General features: G+C 45.0%; 4 protein-coding genes across 7 annotated transcripts in view; 2 read left to right on the top strand and 2 right to left on the bottom strand.

Moving 5' to 3' along the window:
• Positions 1-14: 14 nt before the first annotated feature.
• LOC311123453 (E3 ubiquitin-protein ligase TRIM23-like) lies at positions 15-9,083 on the top strand (the record flags this gene model as incomplete). Of its 4 annotated transcripts, none has more annotated exons than XM_084197719.1 (11): positions 15-113; positions 1,021-1,183; positions 1,599-1,720; positions 3,924-4,202; positions 4,712-4,894; positions 5,165-5,401; positions 5,616-5,750; positions 5,854-5,983; positions 6,094-6,204; positions 6,758-6,882; positions 7,317-9,081. In XM_084197719.1, the coding sequence occupies 11 exons, from the start codon at positions 18-20 to the stop codon at positions 7,494-7,496; spliced, it is 1,761 nt and encodes a 586-aa protein (XP_084053845.1). In that variant the 3' UTR covers positions 7,497-9,081. The 4 variants fall into 4 exon arrangements, with proteins under 4 accessions (XP_084053845.1, XP_084053844.1, XP_084053846.1 ...); XM_084197718.1 differs by having other exon boundaries at positions 18-113; positions 5,186-5,401; positions 5,830-5,983; positions 7,317-9,083; XM_084197720.1 differs by having other exon boundaries at positions 18-113; positions 5,186-5,401.
• Positions 9,084-9,238: 155 nt separating this feature from the next.
• Positions 9,239-13,756, bottom strand: LOC311123452 (peptidylprolyl isomerase domain and WD repeat-containing protein 1-like). Its single transcript, XM_084197716.1, has 11 exons — positions 13,594-13,756; positions 13,279-13,381; positions 12,779-12,882; positions 12,545-12,665; positions 11,760-12,207; positions 11,378-11,568; positions 10,984-11,173; positions 10,320-10,501; positions 10,055-10,136; positions 9,767-9,949; positions 9,239-9,589 (listed from the first exon to the last, which is right to left on the bottom strand). The coding sequence occupies exons 1-11, from the start codon at positions 13,724-13,726 to the stop codon at positions 9,446-9,448; spliced, it is 1,881 nt and encodes a 626-aa protein (XP_084053842.1). The 5' UTR covers positions 13,727-13,756; the 3' UTR covers positions 9,239-9,445.
• Positions 13,757-13,967: 211 nt separating this feature from the next.
• Positions 13,968-16,217, bottom strand: LOC311123448 (protein SREK1IP1-like). Its single transcript, XM_084197712.1, has 5 exons — positions 15,936-16,217; positions 15,498-15,542; positions 15,151-15,309; positions 14,609-14,681; positions 13,968-14,504 (listed from the first exon to the last, which is right to left on the bottom strand). Exons 1-5 carry the CDS (start codon positions 15,946-15,948, stop codon positions 14,339-14,341), a joined length of 456 nt encoding a protein of 151 aa, XP_084053838.1. The 5' UTR covers positions 15,949-16,217; the 3' UTR covers positions 13,968-14,338.
• Positions 16,218-16,454: 237 nt separating this feature from the next.
• The window catches only part of cwc27 (CWC27 spliceosome associated cyclophilin), a 51,594-nt gene continuing 41,779 nt past the window's right edge, over positions 16,455-26,269 (top strand). The window contains exons 1-10 of the mRNA XM_084197713.1: positions 16,455-16,702; positions 17,546-17,642; positions 17,780-17,892; positions 18,086-18,229; positions 18,385-18,483; positions 18,796-18,899; positions 19,015-19,084; positions 19,214-19,293; positions 19,424-19,460; positions 19,608-19,789. Of these exons, the coding sequence (XP_084053839.1) occupies positions 16,661-16,702; positions 17,546-17,642; positions 17,780-17,892; positions 18,086-18,229; positions 18,385-18,483; positions 18,796-18,899; positions 19,015-19,084; positions 19,214-19,293; positions 19,424-19,460; positions 19,608-19,789 (968 nt within the window). The 5' untranslated portion in view covers positions 16,455-16,660. The remainder of the gene's footprint in view (positions 16,703-17,545; positions 17,643-17,779; positions 17,893-18,085; positions 18,230-18,384; positions 18,484-18,795; positions 18,900-19,014; positions 19,085-19,213; positions 19,294-19,423; positions 19,461-19,607; positions 19,790-26,269) is intronic.

Below are 26,269 nucleotides of genomic sequence, written 5' to 3'. Positions count from 1 at the left end.
TTAGTCCTAGTTCTAGGATGGCTGCTGCTGTGGGTGTAAACAAGCAGGGGACCGCAGCAACGATGGACGTCTGTGTCCGGCACGGCAGAGGGGCCACAAGTAGCACAGTGAAGGTTGGTTGAATATTTCAACGTCTAAATAAGCATATAAACAACGTTTGGAGGGGATAGGTCGTTTGCTCAAACTACCGACAAGGGCGCTCGGATCGGGGGAACTCTCAATTCTGCCTTTTTGTCTTCGCCGAATTCGGATGCTGCTGTTTTGCGGCCGGGGCGTCAACGCAGTGTCAAACGATCGGCCTGCATTTTTTGTTTGTCTGCGTAGACAATAGACATGCAATCCAAAAAACCCAGATGGTGATTCTGTCTGTAATCAAGTGCCATGATCACAGCTTTTTGTATCAACCATGTAACTGCTTGGGCTTGGATGCATATTAGCAGCATAGCGTGCTAACGTTAACGCGCTAGCTATAGTATAGCTAACTACTGTTGATGCCCAGTCTAACGTTTGTTAACTTGCTACTGGCTTGCTACTTCTTTGTGTAGAACATTCTGAGTGTGCAATCGGAACAGTCAGTAGTTAGGTACTGTTGATTCAGGAATCACCCTCGTAAAAGGACATTTAACACCGTCATAAAATTGTGCCGTTTTGCACGACAACGTCAATGACAATTGAGATTTCGCACGCAGGCTAGTGTTGGCGCACTAGCTAGCTACGCACTTTAATAACAAACCCTTATGTGTAACCTGTGTGTCTTTTCATCAACACTACACTACAGTAACCAAAGTAGTTCCATGAGAAGCAAGATGAATTTGCCTACGGGAAACATGACACACTCTAGCCTAATGCAGCTTGACATCATAGCTTAAGTTTTGACATGGACAATAAGGTAATCCATATTCTTAATCTCAGTCCATGCAGAAATTCAATATTGAAATGATATGCAATGACAAGGGGTCCATCTAAGTAAACTCAACCTATGTGTGTGGTTGACTCGACCTGTATGTGTGTTGTCCCCAGGTGTTGGAGTGTGGGGTGTGTGAGGATGTCTTCTCTCTCCAGGGGGACAAGGTCCCCCGGCTGCTGCTCTGCGGTCACACAGTCTGTCATGACTGTCTGACCCGGCTGCCCCTGCATGGTAGAGCCATCCGCTGCCCCTTCGACAGACAGGTCACAGAGCTGGGTGAGTCCGTAGGGTTTAGTTCCTATACAGGCCTATTGTGTTCCTGTGTCAGTGAGCGTGATTTTTTTTTTTGTCATTTAGCAGACGCTCTTATCCAGAGCGACTTACATGAGCAATTAGGGTTAAGTGCCTTGCTCAAGGGCACATCGACAGATTTTTCACCTAGTCGGCTCAGGGATTAGCACCAGCAACTTTTTTTACTGGCACAACGCAATTGGTTACTGGCACAACGCTCTTAACCACTAAGCTACCTGCCGCCCATGTAACATCCATCACAATATAAGGTCTAACGTCTCACTTGTTTACTTGTAAGTTTTCAGTCTATCGCCTCTGGGAAATGTGTGAATGATTTGATGATGAATTAATGCTTTTTATTGACTAATTCTCTGTCTCTCTCTCACTCTGTCCCTCTTAGGGGACTCTGGTGTGTGGGGTCTGAAGAAGAACTTTGCCCTGCTGGAGCTTCTGGAGAGGCTGCAGAATGGAGCGTCCAGCCAGTCGAGCATGGCAGAGGACGCCCTCACAGGCATAGGAGAGGTAGGCAGTAGTTACCCCCACCCTGGGTTCCCATCTTGAGGTAGGCAGTAGTTACCCCCACCCTGGGTTCCCATCTTGAGGTAGGCAGTAGTTACCCCCACCCTGGGTTCCCATCTTGAGGTAGGCAGTAGTTACCCCCACCCTGGGTTCCCATCTTGAGGTAGGCAGTAGTTACCCCCACCCTGGGTTCCCATCTTGAGGTAGGCAGTAGTTACCCCCACCCTGGGTTCCCATCTTGAGGTAGGCAGTAGTTACCCCCACCCTGGGTTCCCATCTTGAGGTAGGCAGTAGTTACCCCCACCCTGGGTTCCCATCTTGAGGTAGGCAGTAGTTACCCCCACCCTAGGTTCCCATCTTGAGGTAGGCAGTAGTTACCCCCACCCTGGGTTCCCATCTTGAGGTAGGCAGTAGTTACCCCCACCCTAGGTTCCCATCTTGAGGTAGGCAGTAGTTACCCCCACCCTAGGTTCCCATCTTGAGGTAGGCAGTAGTTACCCCCACCCTGGGTTCCCATCTTGAGGTAGGCAGTAGTTACCCCCACCCTGGGTTCCCATCTTGAGGTAGGCAGTAGTTACCCCCACCCTGGGTTCCCATCTTGAGGTAGGCAGTAGTTACCCCCACCCTAGGTTCCCATCTTGAGGTAGGCAGTAGTTACCCCCACCCTGGGTTCCCATCTTGAGGTAGGCAGTAGTTACCCCCACCCTGGGTTCCCATCTTGAGGTAGGCAGTAGTTACCCCCACCCTAGGTTCCCATCTTGAGGTAGGCAGTAGTTACCCCCACCCTGGGTTCCCATCTTGAGGTAGGCAGTAGTTACCCCCACCCTAGGTTCCCATCTTGAGGTAGGCAGTAGTTACCCCCACCCTGGGTTCCCATCTTGAGGTAGGCAGTAGTTACCCCCACCCTAGGTTCCCATCTTGAGGTAGGCAGTAGTTACCCCCACCCTGGGTTCCCATCTTGAGGTAGGCAGTAGTTACCCCCACCCTAGGTTCCCATCTTGAGGTAGGCAGTAGTTACCCCCACCCTAGGTTCCCATCTTGAGGTAGGCAGTAGTTACCCCCACCCTAGGTTCCCATCTTGAGGTAGGCAGTAGTTACCCCCACCCTAGGTTCCCATCTTGAGGTAGGCAGTAGTTACCCCCACCCTAGGTTCCCATCTTGAGGTAGGCAGTAGTTACCCCCACCCTAGGTTCCCATCTTGAGGTAGGCAGTAGTTACCCCCACCCTGGGTTCCCATCTTGAGGTAGGCAGTAGTTACCCCCACCCTAGGTTCCCATCTTGAGGTAGGCAGTAGTTACCCCCACCCTAGGTTCCCATCTTGAGGTAGGCAGTAGTTACCCCCACCCTAGGTTCCCATCTTGAGGTAGGCAGTAGTTACCCCCACCCTAGGTTCCCATCTTGAGGTAGGCAGTAGTTACCCCCACCCTAGGTTCCCATCTTGAGGTAGGCAGTAGTTACCCCCACCCTGGGTTCCCATCTTGAAGTAAGCAGTAGTTACCCCCACCCTGGGTTCCCATCTTGAGGTAGGCAGTAGTTACCCCCACCCTGGGTTCCCATCTTGAGGTAGGCAGTAGTTACCCCCATCCTGGGTTCCCATCTTGAGGTAGGCAGTAGTTACCCCCACCCTGGGTTCCCATCTTGAGGTAGGCAGTAGTTACCCCCACCCTAGGTTCCCATCTTGAGGTAGGCAGTAGTTACCCCCACCCTGGGTTCCCATCTTGAAGTAAGCAGTAGTTACCCCCACCCTGGTTTCCCATCTTGAGGTAGGCAGTAGTTACCCCCACCCTGGGTTCCCATCTTGAGGTAGGCAGTAGTTACCCCCACCCTGGGTTCCCATCTTGAGGTAGGCAGTAGTTACCCCCATCCTGGGTTCCCATCTTGAGGTAGGCAGTAGTTACCCCCACCCTGGTTTCCCATCTTGAGGTAGGCAGTAGTTACCCCCACCCTGGGTTCCCATCTTGAGGTAGGCAGTAGTTACCCCCACCCTGGGTTCCCATCTTGAGGTAGGCTATAGTTACCCCCACCCTGGGTTCCAATCTTTCATCTGCAGTTATCTGAAAACACAGTGAGGATAGGTGAAAGCTATATGGGAATTTGCTTCGATCTGCCTAGTTCTTTCACATACATCCTTCCAATTGTCAATGACACTTAATGACAACGACACATGAAATGTAACACTATCATATGTCCTCCCCCTCCCCTCCAGTCTATAATCCGCTGTGACGAGGACGAGAGCCACACGGCGTCTATGTATTGCACGGTGTGTGCCACCCACCTGTGTGCCGACTGCTCCCAGCTCACCCACTCCACCCGCACCCTGGCCAAGCACCGGCAGGTACCCCTGGCAGACAAGCCCCACGAGAAGACGCTGTGCCCGCAGCACCAGGTCCACGCCATCGAGTTCGTCTGTCAGGAGGAGCTCTGCCAGCCTGGGCCGCTCATGTGCTGCGTGTGCAAAGAGTACGGCAAGCACCAGGGACACAAGGTACGGAAGGCAGAGGAAGATGAGTCAGCTGGGAGTAGCCTATTGGTTGCTGTATTTATTGACTGACTGAGGTCAAGCTCTGAAGCAACATTCCTAGCAACACTAGAGACAACAAGCAAATCAGAATAGCTAAATTAATGGTCACTTGTAATGGTACTGATTTGTAGTTCAGCTGGTATGATATAGGGCCGTGACGATACCAGTATCGCAATATTTTTTCCATGGCAAAAATGAAAATACAAAGCAGACCAAACTCTTTGGTCCTTTAAAAACCTGCTGTATGTAAAATATTGTATGCTATAGTGTAGCTTGGGAATAAATAAATGTGACTCTGGATGACAACATAATTATGTTTGTTTTCAATATTAGGGCTGTTTTCCTAAAGAAGTTAAATCCGCTTCGTGTTTTGTTTCCTTGCCACGATACTAATGAGGATCGCGATACTGGTATCGTCCCGGCCCTACTATGATTGCATAAATTTCTCCTTGCTGATTGCTTCCTTCCTGTAGCATGCAGTTCTGGAGGCAGAAGCCAATCAGATCCGTGCGTCTATCCTGGACATGGCCCACTGTATCCGGACGTTCACAGAGGAGGTGTCGGAGTATTCCAGGAAGCTGGTTGGGATCGTGCAGCAGATCGAGGGAGGAGAACGGATAGTGGAGGACAGCATCGGCATGGCGCACACTGAACATGTAATAACAGCTGGCTGTGGATAATGACCTTTTGCATAATATACAACAGATGAACTTTAGATATGAAAGTGGATAGATAGGAGATAGATGCAGTTGAGGTATAATCGCTGTAAAGCTGTTACTGTATTTACAAATTACGATAGCTACATCTCAATGTCCTGGGAAACGTCATTGTATTTCCTTCCAAAAAGTCATAACATTGCTTATGGTTTATCATGTATTTATATTTCAGGATGCTGTGTGTAATCTGTGTATTCCTGATGGACTCAGTCGTCTGTGGGTGTTCCCCAGGTCCCAGGCACGGCAGAGAGTGCACGGTCCTGCGTACGGGCGTACTTCGCTGATCTCCACGAGACGCTGTGCAGACAGGAGGAGATGGCGCTCAGCGTAGTGGACGCCCACGTCAGGGAAAGGCTCATCTGGCTCCGGCAACAGCAGGAAGACATGACCGTCCTGCTGTCCCAGGTCTCCACAGCCTGCCTGCACTGCGAGAAGACACTGCAGCAGGTAGGAGCCAAAATGGGCCACCGGTGGGCATAGCATCTCTAGAGCACACCGTAGGAACGCAATCTCTGCTTGCACTGGATGGTCCTGTCATTTTCAATAAGAACTACCATTGTCTTCCCAAGGTCTTTTGTATGGTCTGAAATCAGGTAGGAAAATCACATTGGCAAATTGAATTGTAAGTCATGACTGATGTCTTCCTTGTCTCTCTCTGTAGGATGACTGCAGAGTGGTCCTGGCCAAGCAGGAGATCAACAGACTGTTGGAGACTCTACAGAAACAGCAGCAGCAGTTCACTGAGCTGGCTGACCACATCCAGCTAGATGCTGGTATCCCCGTCACATTCACCAAGGTACAGCACTCTGCTCTACTTGTAGGAATACAAAACTTGATACACTCTCCATTGAAAAATAATTAGTAACTTCATTTAGACTACATTGTTTTCTCTGTTCCAGGACAACCGGGTCCACATTGGCCCTAAAATGGAGATCCGGGTGGTAACCCTGGGATTGGATGGTGCCGGGAAAACCACCATCCTTTTCAAGCTGAAACAGGACGAGTTTATGCAGCCCATCCCTACCATAGGTAAACCCACAACAGTGTCTGTCATGTAGGCAAGTGTCAAATTGTACATTTTTACATTAAAATGTACCTTAATTGTATTGACACTAGCCACTCATCCTCTTCATCTGTAGGTTTTAATGTAGAGACAGTGGAGTATAAGAATCTCAAGTTCACCATCTGGGACGTTGGTGGGAAACATAAGCTACGGCCTCTCTGGAAGCACTATTACCTGAACACACAAGGTATCTGTTGACCTCTTTCTTTCATATTACCTGCTTCCCTTACATGTACTGTACACTGAGTATACCAAACATTAGGAACACTTTCCTGCTATTGAGTTGCCCTCAGAACAGCCTCAATTCGTCGGGGCATAGATTCTACAAGGTGTCGAAAGTGTTCCACAGGGATGCTGGCCCATGTTGACTCCGATGCTTCTCACAGTTTTTGTCTTGCCCATTCACCCTCTGAATATCGCACATACACAATCCATGTATGTTGTCTCAAGGCTAAAAAAATCCTTCTTTAACCTGTCTCCTTCCCTTCATCTACACTGATTGAAGTGGATTTAACAAGGGACATCAATAACGGATCATAGCGTTCACCTGGATTCACCTGGTTTCACCTGGTTAGTCTGTCATGGAAAGAGCAGGTGTTCCTAATGTTTTGTACACTCATATATCAATAACTATGACAAATCTACTGATTTTGAAAAGAGAGAATTTGAAAATGTTATACAGAGACAATTTGAGTGAATAGGGCCCTGACTTATTTTTTCTGTCTCCTCTCGCTCTCCAGCGGTGGTGTTTGTGATTGACAGCTGTCACAGGGACAGGCTGATGGAGGCCCACAGTGAACTGGCCAAACTGCTGACAGAGAAGGAGCTGAGAGACGCCCTGCTGCTCATCTTCACCAACAAACAGGTATACACACATACACAGCCCCCTGGTCCAAGAAACAGGTATACACACATACACAGCCCCCTGGTCCAAGAAACGGGTATACACACATACACAGCCCCCTGGTCCAATAAACAGGTATACACACATACACAGCCCCCTGGTCCAAGAAACAGGTATACACACATACACAGCCCCCTGGTCCAAGAAACAGGTATACACACATACACAGCCCCCTGGTCCAAGAAACAGGTATACACACGCACATTGATTGATTAGCCCAGGGGTTTAGAGTGTTGGGCCAGTAACCCCTGAGCTTGCTAGGTGAAAAATATGTCTATGAGCAAGGCACTTAACCCTAATTGTTCCTGTAAGTCGCTCTGGATAAGAGCGTCTGCTAAATGACTAAAATGTTGATTGGCTGATTAACTCATTGATTCCTCTATCCTCACCTGCAGGACGTCCCTGGGGCTGTGTCGGTGGAGGAGATGACAGAGCTGCTGAGTCTCCACAAGCTGTGCTGTGGGAGGAGCTGGCACATCCAGGGATGTGACGCCCGCAGTGGCACGGGGCTCCACGAGGGCCTGGACTGGCTGTCCCGACAGCTGGTGGCTGCAGGCGTACTGGACGTGGCCTAGACTTCCCCTTGCTGCAGACTGCAGGGGGCACTGGACGTGGCCTAGACTTCCCCTTGCTGCAGACTGCAGGGGGCACTGGACGTGGCCTAGACTTCCCCTTGCTGCAGACTGCAGGGGGGCTAGACGTGACCTAGACTTCCCCGATGACTGACTTGTTACCAAGTCTCAGCCCCTTACCATATATCCCAGAACGATCCCCTTAACCCATCCACACCATAGAGACCTGTCCGCCATAGACCTACACCAGTCACGCCTACCTAAACTTTTTACCTGATGATTGGCTTATGATAGACCCAGTCCTACCCCATACCCTAAAGACCAGTCCTACCAAAGTCTCATCTCATAACCTACACCCTAGTTCCACCTCAGTCCTACCCCAAATCTCATACCTTTCACCCCATACTAAGGCCCTAGCCCTACATCCCATACCCCTGTTCTACCTACCACACCCACCCCTAACCTGCAGATAAGCTTCTAACCCACAGCCAGTGAATCCATCATTAGTCGTAATACTTTGTGCTCTGCTCTGTCGTGGCTAAAGGTTATGCTAATAAACAGGGCCAGGTTATAGGGATTCCCTCAAGCTTACTAAACTAACCTGTTTATAAGACTACACATTCCCATATCGCCTCAATGCAGATCGTATGAGATTAATTTCATGGCGAAACTCCATGTTGTTGCAGATTTTTTCATTGGTACCAATGCACTTGACTTGTGATGATTTCATGTAATGCAGCATCAGGTCTTAAAATGACATCGGTAGTGGGCTGAGTTCAGCTATTATTGACGTTGGTTAAATAGTGCAGTTGAGCGAAAAAGCTATTTATGTTGGGTGGGTAGGGGGATAAACTTCAAGTTGATTGAAACTGACTTGGCTGAGATATTGTAGTAGCCGTGGTGGGAAACATCTAAACAGTGTTATAATATGAAGTCTTACTCCCACCTGTTTTGTGGAGTGTCATGCAGAATGCATTGGATGACCTTTTCTGCCGCTTTAATACATCTGGGTTGTGCTCAGGAGGGTGCAACGTTTGACCCTTCATGTTGCAGATAGATGTATAGAGTAGACATGATTCCTTCATCTAATTGACAGAGGATGATCTACACACTATATTTATATCTGAATGTTGTGCCCTACAGAAAAACCCCCAGATGAAAAGTCATATCTGCTGTTGACTATAGGACTCCTGGTTTGTCTTCGGTTTTAGCCCATCTGTCTGGAGTGCTGATTGTTACATACTACATTAACGTTACCCACATGTTGATGTGAAACTTAGTCAAAACATTAACCAAACACCTTTCAACTCCTCTGTTATTGTATGGAGGAACCATCCTTTGGTTTGAATTAACTTTCCTCATTGCTATGTAATGTACTACTACTTGTATCTATGTAAAAAAAAAAAATTTGCATGTGTGAAGAAGCCTTTCCCTCTGTTAAAGGATCTCTCGATTTGTGAAATCTTCCGTTTTTGAAACATTTAGAAAGGCAGTGCACATCCACACATTTGTTACCTGTGAATTTAATGGCTTTTGTAAATCATTCATAATTAATGTGATGCTATTAAATAAAAAACTGACGAATGTCTGGATGTTGTTGCTGATATGGTTTGACCCATTCAGAAAAGTTGCAGCTAGATACCTAAAATGATTATATATTCTGTCAGTAGACTCCCTTGCCAGTCTAAAATGAAGGAAAGGCATGCCTGATCTACACAGCACATTTCTATCTGAACGTTCTGTAATGAATGTTAATAAGACACTTGTTTATTCAAGGTACAGCTCTGTTGACAAACATGTTACTAAGCAACCAACAAATTCTTCATTTCTCACATCCAAGAGAAAATGCCACAGAGATGGCAAGATGCATTCTTGAATAATCCAACACTTTTTACTTTGTAAAAATGGAACGTAATAATAGTACACAACATACTGGTGAGATGGAAATGTGACTACTTGATGGTGATGTTGATGATGCTTATGTCTTCGTAAGGTTTGTCTGTTTTAGGGTTGACTTTGAGGTTGGAGATCCGCTGAACCACCTCCATTCCTTTGGCACTCCTCCCAAACACTGTGTGTTTGTTGTCTAGCCAGGGCTAAAAAGACAAGTAGGGAATGCTGTTCAAATAAACCTAAACGAACATCTTTGTACATAATGCAGAAATATACATTGGTACAATACTTGACGAAACAGGCACAGATATTACTTCAACTGAAGGAATACAGAGAAAGTAAAATGTCAGACTTCACAGAGAGAGTGAGCCCTTAGTTACCGTAGGCACGACGGTGATGAAGAACTGTGATCCGTTGGTTCCGGGGCCTCCGTTGGCCATACTGAGGGTGTAGGGCCGGTCGTGTCTCAGTGTGGCATGGAACTCATCCTCAAACTCCCCTCCCCAGATACTCTCCCCTCCCATGCCCGTCCCTGTAGGGTCCCCTGTCTGGATCATGAAGCCCTGGGTGGAGAGGAAAGACTACACAGTCAAAACATAGTCCATCACATCTCATGATTAAGTTCCTACTACCAAGTCAAAACAATGAGCAGTGATTAAATATCCTACCTTGATGACGCGGTGGAATATGTGGCCATTGAAATAACCGTTCCTGCTGTGAACACAGAAGTTCTCCACCGTTTTGGGACACCTGAGATACACAAAGTAGTCCATAAACATAAGTAAAATTGTCCCATAAAATGTATCATAATTGCAAAACTGTATAGGTTCTGAGGAAAGTTAACAGACAGAACCCATGGCATTGCAAATGGGAAGGAAGCCCTCTGAGGGAAGTCCTCTAAAACAAGGGTGACCACCCAAGAGGTTGACCTACTCGACAGGGAACAGTTTGATGTGGATGTCTCCCATGGTGGTGTGGATGATGGCGCTGTCTGACACCCTCTTGGGCCCCTCTGCCTGGGTAGCAGCCATCACCTCCTCCTTAGACGGCTTCTCGTTGAACACGTCTCTGTCTGACTCGGCACTTTTAGTGTCCTCCGGCTCCCTCTTGGAGAACTACAAAGAGAAAAGAAGTGAAAGTGACAAATGCTGAGGAAATGATATAATGCGGGTGAAAATATGAAATATATGAAATATGAAATATGGCCAAGAATGAAGCAATAAGGCACGGGGGTGTGGTATATGGCCAATATACCACAGGTAAGGGCTGTTCTTAGGCACGACGCATCGCGGAGCACCTGGACACAGCCCTTAGCCGTGGTATATTGGCCATATATCACAAACCCACGAGGAGCCTCATTGCTATTATAAACTGGTTACCAATGTAATTAGAGCAGTAAAAATAAATGTTTTGCATACCCGTGGTATACGGTCTGATCTACCACGGCTTTCAGCCAATCAGCATTCAGGGCTCGAACCACCCAGTTTAAAATAGCAAATAAATAGCAGCACTGCAAGGGAGCAACAGTAATATACCATTTCTCTTTTAGGGGCTACAATTGCCCTGCAGGGACAAATAAAGTTGACTGAATATTCACCATGTAGAAGCGGTTCTTCTTGAAGGCAGTGCAGAAGATGGTGGGGTCTGGCATTGTGCTCTGCAGGGCCGGGTTGTCTGATGCCTTCATCTCGATGGTGGGAGCTGTGTTGCATGCCTTGGCAACCCCCTGGAACAGGCTCAGCTTCACCACACGAATGTTCTCCAGCTTCCCCAGGATACGCACACACCTGAACACATACACGGGTGGGAAATAAAAACATCTTAGACTAATCACTTTCACAAGACAAAGGGGTTTCATGAATTAGGTTTTTTTGGTGCAGGGCTGGTACAAAAAAAGCCTGCTCTCCCTGTACCTCTCCATGGCTGACAACCACTGCGTTTTTAGAGGATATTACTGTCTGTGAAGTCCATTTTGACCATTTAAACACTACCTGTTGGTCTCCACATTGATGACTTTGATGCCCAGCATGGTTCCGTAGAGGACAAAGTGACCCGTCTCGTCAAAGATGATGTTGGTCAGCCTGATTCCATCCACCTTCTCCAGTTCCCTCTCCACCGCCATCCTCCGACCAAACTCCATGTCTGGCAGCTGTTGCTTCATTTGCTGCAGCTCTGTGAACTTCTACAGGACCAGGTCAGAGATGGGCCATGATTAAATAAATGATCACAATGCACTGGGAAATGTGGGAAACTGTGAATACTAGGCTACCAATTTGTCAGTATCGTGTGATAAACGATTATAAGATGTAGCACGGTTTTTAAATAGCAATATGAAATAAAGTAAAGACCCGATTCTGAAAGTTGGAAACTTACCGATAACGACTCATCAAACACCCTCATCAGTTTGCCCGTCAGGAAGCGGAAGATCCTGACTTTCCTGTCGGTTGCGATGGTAGCCATCTTCTTCCCGTCGTGGGAGAAGGCCAGGCTTGTGGGGTAGGTTTTGTTTTTGGCAAACTCATAAAGGTCTGTGTCAGTCTTATACTGCCAGTCCACGTGCCTGGGAAATTTGAACTCGCTGGGGAGCCCGGTCCAATACTCCAGCATTCCAGCCTTGTCTGCGGAGACGATGACCCTGTATCTAGGGTTGAGGCGGATCTGGGACAGCGGAGAGGAGTGCATCTTGTCGAAGGTGTGGAGTTTCTCGTTGCTTCCCCGTCCATCATAGACGAAGATCTTCCCAGTGGATTTCTCTGAGCAGGCCACGCAGCAGATGGCGTCGCCTGGGTTGTAGATCCACTCACACTGGCCAGGGTGGAAACTACACAACACACAGAGCAGAGGAATGGCAGATCAACTAGGAATAAAATGTGTCATAACTCTATAATAATAATAATAATATGCCATTTAGCAGACGCTTTTTATCCAAAGCGACTTACAGTCATGCGTGCATAATTTTTTTTTTTGTGTATGGGTGGTCCCGGGGATCGAACCCACTACCTTGGCGTTACAAGCGCCGTGCTCTACCAGCTGAGCTACAGAGTCTATGACACTCATGGTTCTTTTGGAGAGAGATGGGATATCTTTTGGTTAAGGCAACAAGCTAAACTGCTAGACGTTTCACCTTTAAAAACAATAAGCAAAAGATGCAAACTCACCCCAGCTTGAGCATGTTGATCATGTCAAAGTTGACCACATCAAACACTTTCATGGCCTGGTCGTCCCCAACAGAACACAATAGAGCTCCATCAGCACTGACAGAAATACACTCTATCACTCCTGTAACACATAGAACAAGTATGACAACAGTGAATTCAAGCCCTGAAATTACATTTCAGTCAGTCTAAAGCCCAGTCTGAGGTTGTATTAAGATACAGAGGCATTATTCGTACCCAGATGACTGCGGAAGTGTTTGACAAACTCTACCCCCTCATCTTCTTTCTTTTTCCAGAACTTCACATGGCCATCCTGACTGGCTGTGATGATGAAATCTGTCCTGGAAATGAAAAGAATACTAGAGTTTAAGAGGCAGACTGATCACCATTGGCATGTGTAACATTTTACATCCAGAAAAACACAAATCAATGAACCAGGAAGTAAACAAATCAGCACGTTAAAGTGTCTCGTACGGGACCAAGAGGGTACCACTGCCTCAGTCAAAATTGGCAATATCGTAAAATCTCATGAAAACCCAAATTCATGGTTAGGCATAAGGTTAGCAGTGTGGTTAAGGTTACTGTTAAAGTTAGGTTTAAAATCAGATTTTAAGAAGATACATAACTTTGGGGGTTTATAACTTTGTGGCTGTGGTAACTAGTGATGACTGACAAAGAGCCATATACCTGTAGTTAGAAAAATGCAATAGCTAGTTATCTAACGTTACAGTACTTACTTGGAACAGACAATGTGCGTTATAACATCCCTATGCATGTAGCTCCTCTCGTACATGGCTGCCGATGGCAAGTTGTCCAAATACACACGTTCATACTCCAGCACTGTACAAAAACAAAACCACTATTGTTAAAAGCAAGCACAATTTGAGAGCAACACTATTTTCAGCTTCGTTCTGGGAAATTGTTTGAGCAATAGGCACTCTGGCTAGCTTAATAGCTAGGAGCACAGAAGTTAGCACACCTCCAGCATTGCACTAACATAGCTAGCTACGACAAGTTGTTTTGACTCGCTAGCTAGCTTTTCCATCATATACCTTTTCTCTTCTTGGTCTGTGTAGCCTCGCTTGGCATGGGTCCAACCCATTCCTCCTCTTCTCCAGCTTTTCCTTCACCCTGATTCTCGTCTAGTTTTCGTTTCAGATCTGCGTTCTCTGTGGTGGCCGCCATTGTTGCCGAATTCACTGTGTTCCCCTCGGCTTCCGTATCCGTTCACCGCGGGCTTGGAGAAAAACTCAATAGCTTAATACCGCTCCCTGCAGTACTGACGTGGAATTAAAGTACATGGCTCTGCATCTATCCTTTCTTTCTTCTGCCTTTTCCATTCTGGTACCTTACTTAAAAGATCAACACTTGGAAAATAAAACGTTCAGACGGTTTGCTAATAAATCAGATAATCTACAAGCTTGTTATGTATAGAATACCTTTAATAACAAATTCCATCAATAACAAAAAAAAAAAAACATTCAGTGTTCACCAAAGTCAAAAAAGTAACAGTAAATGTGGGTCCATTGTTTCATTTGTAGCAGAGGCTATATTGACCAGACTTACGCATGGTCCTTGAATCTGTGAAACGCAAGGGCCAGATACACTCTGTGTCTGCACCTATTACTTTCCATAGGACATAAAACATAGAACAAAATATCAAATTAAAGTTTAAGAAAAGGGTATAACATATTATGGTAAAGTGTGTCTAAATACAATTTAATGTCTTAGTTTGATTCCTCTGTAAAATGACAGGTGCAAATACTCAGTAAATCTGTCCCTAAATGTTCCATCTTCTCAATCAGTGTCAGATGACCTGCTGGAGCTGTCAGTTGAGGAAGATTCATGTTTCTTCTTCTGCTTCTTCTTGTGACAATCCTTCTTTTCCTTCTTGCCCTTTTTCTTGTGGCTTTTGTGTTTCTTTCTCTTCTTGCTCCCCTCTTCGTCACTCGATGAAAAGGACCTGCAGAAAATGACAACATCCACAGTTATTAAACATACAACACCACTGAGACTAAACATAATTATTTCTCATAGATACTGGAATTAAAAGACAATGTGACGTACCTCTTTCTTTCAGACTTTCTGTCTTTACTTTTCCTCCTCTTGTGTTTAACTTTCCTGGCGTCCTCATGGGAACCTACAGCAATCAGGACAAATACACAAAACCATTCAGACAAAAAAACACTTGAATAAAAGTGAGCACAACACAGGTGATGGAAGCCAAGGATTGATAAATAACTAGCAGGGACTAGGTCATATAACTGTGTGTGTTATAACAGAGTAATGCAGCAGTGCTAAGTCTGTTATGACATAACTATTGTTCTGTTATTTGTGGAACAAGCTTCAAAATGTTCTTAAATTTGATGTTTTGGTGCATCTAGGACAATTCAGAAAGCTGATTGAGGACTTTAGTACGGATGAATGTGTTTGTTTTTTATGACTGTTTTTCTTTCTGCTTGCATTTTGTATTTATATTTTGATGTGTGTCTTTTCTGTAATTTCTGTAATTCAAGGCACATCTGTAAAATAGACTGTGGTCTCAGTATGACTCCCTGATAAAAGAAAGGTTAAATAAAATAAAACATTGTCTGTTGTACTGTATTGACCTTTTGAGTCTTTTCCTCCCCGGCCCAGCTTGTCGTTAGGCAGATCCTCCTGCTCGTCCTCCGTACTCTCTTCGCTGCTTGTACTGCTCACGTCCAGGACAATGTCTTTCCGGGGGTCCACACGCACAAAGTTACGGCACTCGAACGTCAGGTGGCCCGCTGATAAAATGACAAAGGTACAGAAGTGAGTAATGAAGGGAAGTACTTTAGAGAGAAGATGTATGTAGCACAGTATGATTATGACACACTCAGGGGTCAGGGGACAGCAAATAACATGCTGTAACTGTATTCACAAGGATTGAATATGTAGAGTTAGAGACATGATATAAGCAATAAAGATGACTTACGATAACCACATTTCTTGCACCCAGCTCTGATGTCCTTATTGGGACCTGCAAATGAAGTGAGAAATCAAATAATTTAGAAATTGGACAACTTCTTCCTTTGTTGATGTGTAGCAAAAACGTAGGCCTGTATATTCCACGCCTAAAACAATCGGATTCCTTCTATGATTCACATGGAGACTAGCTATAACATAACACAACTGTTATCAAATGAATAGGGAAGCTGAACTGACATACACAAACTATTATCGAAATAACTTTAGCTAGCTATCTAAACATTGAGCACAATCATGCTAGCTAATCAGAGGTGCTAAGCTAGCTAACCTTGCAGTCCATTAGTTCCATAAAAAAGCAACTATTCGATAGTTAGGCTATAGCTAGCTACCTCCAATTGCCATTATAATATGAAAACCGATGAGTTTTAAGTTGGATCAAACATACCTGATGCAGCCATTATCACACTTTATTGACAAAAACCTTGTTGCGTTGATACATTTCGAACCACAAAGTTCCCTGTGGGTCCTCTACAAAATAGCTCCGGTAGGAATCATCAACTGGTTAGTACCCTGTACCGTCTTTGGTAAAACCACATTTGGCTCAATACTTGAGAAAGAATCCTCGCTTACTATTATTTTTGACTCTCTTCTTTTTCATAAATCTTTCATAATGAGGGTTTTCTCGAGATAAATGTGCCAGCCTCCTTCTAGCTAACTTATGTTCTGTACAATGTTTTAGTGGGGTTGTTTACAATGTAACACACGGACCAAACCAAACATTTTAGGGGTGAATATGAAAATAATGATTAATCTATATTTTCACAGATTTGTCATATTTTCATACAAATATTCAATAATAGTTAGTTAATATTTGAAAAATATCACCCTCGAACTAATATTAGGGGAAAATGCTTCCAAGCATTGACTTGGCAAATACCCCCCCCCCCATTGATTCGAGGTAAATAAAGCACCCATGTTTTAACAACATGGCGGTTGACAGTGATCTGGGTTAGCAACAAATGTAGACATTCATCTCTAATTTGCTAAATCTTTGCAAACCACTCAGTGGTGAATTCTCGAAAAAAAAAGTACATTAGCTATCTATTGTACTGCAGAAAATACAGATAACGGATTTTCGATTTCTAGTTGTTCGTTAATCTCAACGACAGAATGAGCAACATCTACATTCAAGAGCCTCCGTCAAACGGAAAGGTGAGCGCGAGCATGCTTATCATAATTCCTGGCTGTAATTTGTTCCCCTGAAGACCCTATTATTATTTCATGAAGTACATTAATATCTCACTGTCACTACAATGGCTTGCATGATACACTATGATCATACAGGACAAATTATCTTTGCCTGGAAACCCGACGTTGAATTGCATTGAATTCTACATTGGGCAGAAATGAGCGTTTGTATCAGGAAAGTTTACTCTTACGACCTCTACAAGCCAGAATGTTGAATAAAATTATATTTTAACTTACTTTACCCGTTGTCCGTGCGGTTGGTCCTTTTGGCAGTAGGGATGTGAGACAATATATCAACAGGAAAGTATAATTACATACATATTTCAAAGCGCTGGTAGTGCGTTCAGATTTCTATCACCTGAAGCAAATGCACAAGATAAAAATACATGCACGAGATGCATGCGTACTTGCCGTGCACGTGTTTACATGGTTCTGCTAGAAATCTGAATGCACTACCAGCACTTTGAAAAGTTGATGTAATTGTACTTTCCTGTGGATATATTGTCTCATTCCTACCGCCAAAATGACTGCTGCACGGACAACCGGTAAAGTATGTTAAAATATCATTTTATTCAACATTCTGGCTTGTAGAGGTCGTGAGAGGAAACTTTCCTGATTCAAACACTCATTTCTGCCTGACATAGAATTCAATGCAATTCAATGTCGGGTTTCCAGGCAAGCATTCTCTATCATTCCACCTATGTTATGCCCACTCACTCAGTATGCACTGCAGAACTACCATTCTGTCAAGCCAGGCAGATTTTTTTGTGATGAAGTGGTGTAAATTGATATCCTTCTCCGCTTCAGGTTCTGATCAAGACCTCAGCTGGTGACATCGACATTGAGCTGTGGTCCAAAGAGGCTCCCAAGGCCGCCAGAAACTTTGTCCAGTTATGTCTGGAAGGTAAGGAGGACTGACTGATTATATCAAGCAGGTTAGAATGCAAAGTCAGTCAACAATACTGATGTACTTATTATATATTCTCATCATGTCACATTCCGCACCATCTTATTGCAAATATGTACTGTTCTCTTCCTCAGGCTACTATGATGGAACACCGTTCCATAGAGTGGTGCCAGAGTTCATTGTCCAAGGAGGAGATCCCACAGGCACCGGGACAGGGGGAGAGTCCATTTATGGACGGCCATTCAAGGTAAGTTTTCACTGTCTCCATCACCTCATTATCTCTGATCATGTTCAACCCCCCCCAAAAAGATAGACTAGACTAGACATAAACGGAATTCTTCTACTTGGAACCTTTGCCAGCTCACCCATACTACTGTTACTAACGATGAAACAGTGGGGCTGATTCTTGTTTTGCTGTTGGTTCTGTCCCCTGTTCTCAGGACGAGTTCCACTCCAGACTGCGCTTCAACAGACGAGGCCTGGTTGCCATGGCCAACGCAGGGCCCCATGACAACGGCAGCCAGTTCTTCTTCACCCTGGGCCGGGCAGATGAGCTCAACAACAAACACACCATCTTTGGAAAGGTAAAACGGCAAAAGAAGATCCATGCATCTTTACATCTTGTAAAGCTTTTAGTATGCAGCATTTGTAATCAGAGCCAACTCAATTCTAATTGCATCAAACATATATTCTAGAAGCCATCTTGTCCTGTAAATTCATCTTCCTTTCCTCAATGCAGGTGACAGGTGATACAGTGTACAACATGCTCAGGTTAGCAGAAGTGGAATGTGATCAGGAGGAAAGACCTTTAAATCCACACAAGATACGAACCACTGAGGTATGGCTTGTTATTTACATTTGACATTTTGGTCATTTAGCAGACGCTCTTATCCAGAGCGACTTACAGTTAGTGAGTGCATACATAAAAAAAATAATGTTTTTTTCCATACTGGCCCCCCGTGGGAATCGAACCCACAACTCTGGCGTTGCAAGCGCCATGCTCTACCAACTGAGCTACACTGGGCCCATATGGGGTTATGGGTTTACATCACACAATAGTATTTTATCACTTTGACCATTCATTTGTTTTGCATTTGTTCCAATTCCGTCAGACTCTGTTTCCTTAAATCTTTGTAATGTTTCTCTGCAGGTGTTACATTCTCCCTTCGATGACATCATTCCACGTGAAACAAAAAAATCCAAAAAGGATGAAGACAAAAAAGAGGGAAAGAAATCTCAGTCCAAAGCAACAAAGTAGGTCATTCATTTACTACTATACACTCTTTCTCTGCTACTCACTCTCAATCTGTTGCTGACTTGGAAGCGTGGCACTGTAGTTATGAACGGTCGACCATACTTGTTTTGTCAGGAACTTTAGTCTGTTGTCATTCGGAGAGGAAGCTGAGGAGGACGAGGAAATGGTAACTCAAGTCAGCCAGGTAATTATAACATGAGCAGTGTTATTCTTATTCTGCACTTAAAATCAAGCTCGCCATCTTATGTATTATGTCACCCCGTCTGTGTCAGTCAGATATATACACACACACACGTTGTTTCTTTTCATCCAGACACTGAAAGGGAAAAGCAAAAGCAGTCATGACCTGCTGAAGGATGATCCACTGCTGAGCTCTGTCCCCGCAGTCAACAAGTCAGTACACTGAGACGCAGTACAGACACCTTGCTCTGCTGCCTCAACTTATCTTGTTTGGACAATTAATAAATTAATGAGTTAATATTTAATAAATATTTATCTGAATCTATTTGTCTTGTGTTCGAAGGAAAAAAGCCAAAGGTGCAGCTGGAGAAGCAGCAGAGGTATGCTCTTATTCCTTCATGTTGTCTGTTCAATGAAGACACCATGCATCACGTTATAATGCATTCCACTCCACTTGTTGGAAAACACCTTTGCTCTGAGTGTTCTCCATGCTTTCTCTCATCTCTCTCTCTCTCTCTCGTGTTCAGGGTGAGGATGATGAGGCTGCGGAGGGAGATGCGGATGGTGATGAAGAGGAGTATGACTCTGATGAGAGGCAGGAAATGAGGGAGAGGATCTCTAAGAAGCTGAAGAAGATGAAGGAGGAGGAGAAGAAGAAGAAGAGTACAGACCCCAGCGAGGAGGACAGAGGGAAGAGGGCCAACCGCAGGTAGATTACACTAAAATGATATACTATCCACTCCACAAAGCATAGCCTAAATGCCATTTACACACCTTTTTAATTTGGGGAATGTTGTTGACTCACGTTATGCTATAATAGCGTTGTTATCGTTTACGTCAGTGTTCAGCGTTTACTCCCCTCTTTTCCAATGCAGCTGTTTTATATTTTATAAAATCATTTAAGGCTAACAGTTAAGTACTTTACTAGCTAGGTTTCCATCCAATTTGCGACAGATGATTATGGACAAAAGAGCAAGATTATTTTTATTGGTCAAACTGTAGCCAAGCGTCGATGATTTTTTGCTCGCCTGAGGTTTTGCTCGCCTGAGGTTTTGCTCGCCTGAGGTAGAGTATCTTATGATAAGCTGTAGACCACACTATTTACCAAGAGAGTTTTCATCTATATTTTTCATAGCTGTCTATTTACCACCACAAACCAATGCTGGCATTAAGATTGCACTGAATGAGTTGTACAAGGCCATTAATCAACAGGAAAACGCTCATCCAGATGCAGCGCTCCTAGTAGCCGGGGACTTTAATGCAGGGAAACTTAAATCCGTTCTACCTAATTTCTACCAGCATGTTAAATGTGCAACCAGAGGGAAAAAAACTCTAGACCACCTTTACTCCACACACAGAGACGCATACAAAGCTCTCCCTCGCCCTCCATTTGGCAAATCTGACCATAACTCTATCCTCCTGATTCCTGCTTATAAGCAAAAACTGAAGCAGGAAGCACCAGTGATTCGGTTAATAAAAAAGTGGTCAGATGACGCAGATGCTAAGCTACAGGACTGTTTTGCTAGCACAGACTGGAACATGTTCCGGGATTCTTCAGACAGCATTGAGGAGTACACCACATCAGTCACTGGCTTCATCAATAAGTGCATCGATGATGTCGTCCCCACAGTGACCGTACGTACATACCCCAACCAGAAGCCATGGATTACAGGAAACATCCGCACTGAGCTAAAGGGTAGAGCTGCCGCTTTCAAGGAACGGGACTCTAACCCGGACGCTTATAAGAAATCCCGCTATGACCTCAGACGAACCATCAAACAGGCAAAGAGTCAATACAGGTCTAAGATTGAATCATACTACACTGGCTCTGACGCTCGTCGGATGTGGCAGGGCTTGAAAACTATTACAGACTACAAAGGGAAGCACAGCCGCGAGCTGCCCAGTGACACAAGCCTACCAGACGAGCTAAACCACTTCTATGCTCGCTTCGAGGCAAGCAACACTGAAGCATGCATGAGAGCACCAGCTGTTCCGGACGACTATGTGATCACGCTCTCCGTAGCCGATGTGAGTAAGACTTTTAAGCAGGTCAACATTCACAAGGCCGCAGGGCCAGACGGATTACCAGGACGTGTACTCCGAGCATGTGCTGACCAACTGGCAAGTGTCTTCACTGACATTTTCAACATGTCCCTGACTGAGTCTGTAATACCAACATGTTTCAAGCAGACCACCATAGTCCCCGTGCCCAAGAACTCTAAGATAACCTGCCTAAATGACTACCGACCCGTAGCACTGACATCTGTAGCCATGAAGTGCTTTGAAAGACTGGTCATGGCTCACATCAACAGCATAATCCCAGAAACCCTAGACCCACTCCAATTTGCATACCGCCCCAACAGATCCACAGATGATGCAATCTCTATCGCACTCCACACTGCCCTTTCCCACCTGGACAAGAGGAACACCTACGTGAGAATGCTATTCATTGACTACAGCTCAGCATTCAACACCATAGTGCCCTCTAAGCTCATCACTAAGCTAAGGATCCTGGGACTAAACACCTCCCTCTGCAACTGGATCCTGGACTTCCTGACGGGCCGCCCCCAGGTGGTAAGGGTAGGTAACAACACATCTGCCACACTGATCCTCAACACGGGGGCCCCTCAGGGGTGCGTGCTCAGTCCCCTCCTGTACTCTCTGTTCACCCATGACTGCATGGCCAGGCACGACTCCAACACCATCATTAAGTTTGCCGACGACACAACAGTGGTAGGCCTGATCACCGACAACGATGAGACAGCCTATAGGGAGGAGGTCAGAGATCTGGCCGTGTGGTGCCAGGACAACAACCTCTCCCTCAACGTGACCAAGACAAAGGAGATGATTGTGGACTACAGGAAAAAAAAGAGGACTGAGCACGCCCCCATTCTCATCGACGGGGCTGTAGTGGAACAGGTTGAGAGCTTCAAGTTCCTTGGTGTCCACATCACCAACGAACTATCATGGTCCAAACACACCAAGACAGTCGTGAAGAGGGCACGACAAAGCCTATTCCCCCTCAGGAGACTAAAAAGATTTGGCATGGGTCCTCAGATCCTCAAAAAAATTCTACAGCTGCACCATCGAGAGCATCCTGACTGGTTGCATCACCGCCTGGTATGGCAACTGCTTGGCCTCTGACCGCAAGGCACTACAGAGGGTAGTGCGTACGGCCCAGTACATCACTGGGGCAAAGCTCCCTGCCATCCAGGACCTCTATACCAGGCGGTGTCAGAGGAAGGCCCTCAAAATTGTCAAAGACTCCAGCCACCCTAGTCATAGACTGTTCTCTCTGCTACCGCACGGCAAGCGGTACCGGAGTGCCAAGTCTAGGTCCAAAAGACTTCTCAACAGCTTCTACCCCCAAGCCATAAGACTCCTGAACAGCTAATCATGGCTACCCGGACTATTTGCACTGCCCCCCCACCCCATCCTTTTTACGCTGCTGCTACTCTGTTAAGTAAGTATTTATGCATAGTCACTTTAACTCTACCCACATGTACATATTACCTCAACTACCTCAACTAGCCGGTGCCCCCGCACATTGACTCTGCAACGGTACCCCCCTGTGTATATATAGCCTCCCTACTGTCACTTTATTTTACTGTATATATAGCCTCCCTACTGTCACTTTATTTTACTTCTGCTCTTTTTTTTCTCAACACTTTTTTTGTTGTTGTTTTATTCTTACTTTTTTGTTTAAAATAAATGCACTGTTGGTTAAGGGCTGTAAGTAAGCATTTCACTGTAATGTCTGCACCTGTTGTATTCGGCGCATGTGACCAATAACATTTGATTTGATTTGATCATGTCACCAGAATAAGACCCTCAATATTTATTGGAAAGGAGCACCAAGCTCATCACCTTGCACTTTCACCAGCCTGTGAAGTTAATCATAACTGACTTTATCTGTAACCTAATAAACTGCATGCTTTCTCAACGAGTCGTAGTGGGAGGACCACACAACATGTCATCGCGACTCCAAGTTTACGTCAATATAATGGTTATAATATCAATATTTCCACATAAAAGCGTTTCAACCGACATTTCTCGCATTATACATTTTACAGACGCAAAAAGATCCCACCTTGTCTAGCGTGTTTTGTCGACATTTGGAAAGTTTACCGAAACATTTTCTGTTTCTGTTAGGCCTGTCATTACATTTTTTTAATCCGACATGTACTTTGCTCGCATATAAAGGTTGTATGGAAACCTGGTTAGTGTAATAGATTTACATTAAAATGGGCAAAAATAGTTTTTTATGAAAAAACTATTTCTCAAGCAAGAATTTTGCTAGGGCTGTCTGGGAGTTTTCTGTGGGAAAAGGAAAACGGAAAACTAGCTGTCATTGGCAGAGAGGTTTTGAACTTTTTGTTATTGGTCAGCAACTCCAGGAAATAACACTGATCAAATGTTTTCACACTTTTCCAGTGTTAGTTTCATCAGCTGTTATACAATGATATAAAACACAGGAAAAACTGAATTTTGACTGCACTGGGCCTTCAACCACTACGTCTCTAAGAGACCTGACTAGGTGTCCAACAAGTGGTGCTATTGTACAAGACAAAGTGAAGTCAAATCAGTGGTATGGTAGTTGTAATTCTGTAGACTGGCCAGGCGGAGGTGATGTTGTACTGCGTAGACCTATGGCATAGACAAGGGCGCCCAGTCTGACAGGTTGGTTCAGTTCACAAGGAAATCAGCGATAAAAGAGATATTTTCTAGCAAAAATAGGTTTCCTTCAATGAATCATGTGATAACCGTTATGATGCAGTACTACTGAATACATAGAAAAATAATGAATATAACTAATCATTGACTTGAATGGGGAAGCCTGTTCTAGTCATTCTATTTCTATGACTGAACATACCAGAGGTCCTCTTCATAGAAATACAGCAGTGTGGTTCAGCAGCTTTGCAGTAATGGCATTGGCCGTCATTAATTCGATGGACAGGCTGTACAGTCGTGGCCAAAAGTTTTGAGAATGACACAAATATATATTTTCACAAAGTCTGCTGCCTCAGTATTTATGAAGGCAATTTATATATATACTCTAGAATGTTATGAAGAGTGATCAGATGAATTGCAATTAATTGCAAAGTCCCTCTTTGCCATGAAAATGAACTTAATCCCCCCAAAAACATTTCCACTGCATTTCAGCCCTGCCACAAAAGGACCAGCTGACATCATGTCAGTGATTCTCTCGTTAACACAGATGAGTGTTGACGAGGACAAGGCTAGAGATCACTCTGTCATGCTAATTGAGTTAGAATAACAGACTGGGTGCTTTTAAAAGGAGGGTGGTGCTTGAAATCATTGTTCTTCCTCTGTTAACCATGGTTACCTGCAAGGAAACACGTTCCGTCATCATTGCTTTGCACAAAAAGGGCTTCACAGGCAAGGATATTGCTGCTAGTAAGATTGCACCTAAATCAACCATTTATCGGATCATCAAGAACTTCAAGGAGAGCGGTTCAATTGTTGTGAAGAAGGCTTCAGGACGCCCAAGAAAGTCCAGCAAGCGCAAGGATCGTCTCCTAAAGTTGATTCAGCTGCGGGATCGGGGCACCACCAGTGCAGAGCTTGCTCAGGAATGGCAGCAGGCAGGTGTGAGTGCATCTGCACGCGCAATGAGGCGAAGACTTTTGGAGGATGGCCTGGTGTCAAGAAGGACAGCGAGGAAGCTACTTCTCTCCAGGAAAAACATCAGGGTCAGACTGATATTCTGCAAAAGGTACAGGGATTGGACTGCTGAGGACTGGGGTAAAGTCATTTTCTCTGATGAATCCCCTTTCCGATTGTTTGGGGCATCCGGAAAAAAGCTTGTCCGGAGAAGACAAGGTGAGCGCTACCATCAGTCCTATGTCATGCCAACAGTAAAGCATCCTGAGACCATTCATGTGTGGGGTTGCTTCTCAGCCAAGGGAGTGGGCTCACTCACAATTTTGCTTAAGAACACAGCCATGAATAAAGAATGGTACCAACACATCCTCCGAGAGCAACTTCTCCCAACCATCCAAGAACAGTTTGGTGACAAACAATGCCTTTTCCAGCATGATGGAGCACCTTGCCATAAGGCAAAAGTGATAACTAAGTGGCTCGGGGAACAAAACATCGACATTTTGGGTCCATGGCCAGGAAACTCCCCAGACCTTAATCCCATTTGAGAACTTGTGGTCAATCCTCAAGAGGCGGGTGGACAAACAAAAACCCACAAATTCTGACAAACTCCAAGCATTGATTATGCAAGAATGGGCTGCCATCAGTCAGGATGTGGCCCAGAAGTTAATTGACAGCATGCCAGGGCGGATTGCAGAGGTCTTGAAAAAGAAGGGTCAACACTGCAAATATAGACTCTTTGCATAAACTTAATGTAATTGTCAATAAAAGCCTTTGACACTTATGGAATGCTTGTAATTATACTTCAGTATACCATAGTAACATCTGACAAAAATATCTAAAAACACTGAAGCAGCAAACTTTGTGAAGACTAATACTTGTGTCATTCTCACAACTTTTGAGCACGACTGTACTGTAGGCTACATACCAACATTGATATCTCAACAATAACTCCTCACTCTCCACATTTTTGTCATTTAGCGGACGCTCCTATGCAGAGGGACACACAAGTAGCATTTGCTGCCCGAGAGTACTGAGAACCTCTGAACAGAGTGCGCACCGATTTTTAAATGTAGAATCTGTGAAAATGTCGGCAGTAAGAAGTCTACACCGGGTGATCCCTAAAAAACAGCGAGCTGAACGATCGGCAGATGAACTCTAGATCCACATTTGGTGCGATGTGTGCGAGCCTTTACAGGTAGCTGCACTACTGTAGCTAAGTCCAAGATCATTACAATGACAAACACCATATCTGATTGAACACTGACTATCTGTTGTAAAAGTACACCTTCAGCATTTTAATGGCAGTGACCTTGAATAAACGAATGAATTAATCAGAGGGTTGGCGGTTCTGATGCTAGGGTGTTGATGAGGACTAGTGACACCCTCTCAGCCAAGCAGAACCCCCCCAACCTCCCCCGCTGCTGCTGCTAATGCACACCTCGGGCCTCTGGCCCCACCTCAATGAACCTGGCCTGTCCACTGCAGCCAGTTCCTGCTAGGTGAAAGAGAAATGCTGGCACCCACACTACATGACTTACCCTGCTGTAGTAGAGGATGGGGGGGG

Source organism: Coregonus lavaretus, assembly GCF_964263955.1.
Source record: "Coregonus lavaretus genome assembly, contig: HAP1_SCAFFOLD_932, whole genome shotgun sequence".
Taxonomy (NCBI): Eukaryota; Metazoa; Chordata; class Actinopteri; order Salmoniformes; family Salmonidae; genus Coregonus; species Coregonus lavaretus.
Note: the sequence above shows the minus strand (reverse complement) of the source record. Positions and strands in the feature narration are given on the sequence as shown.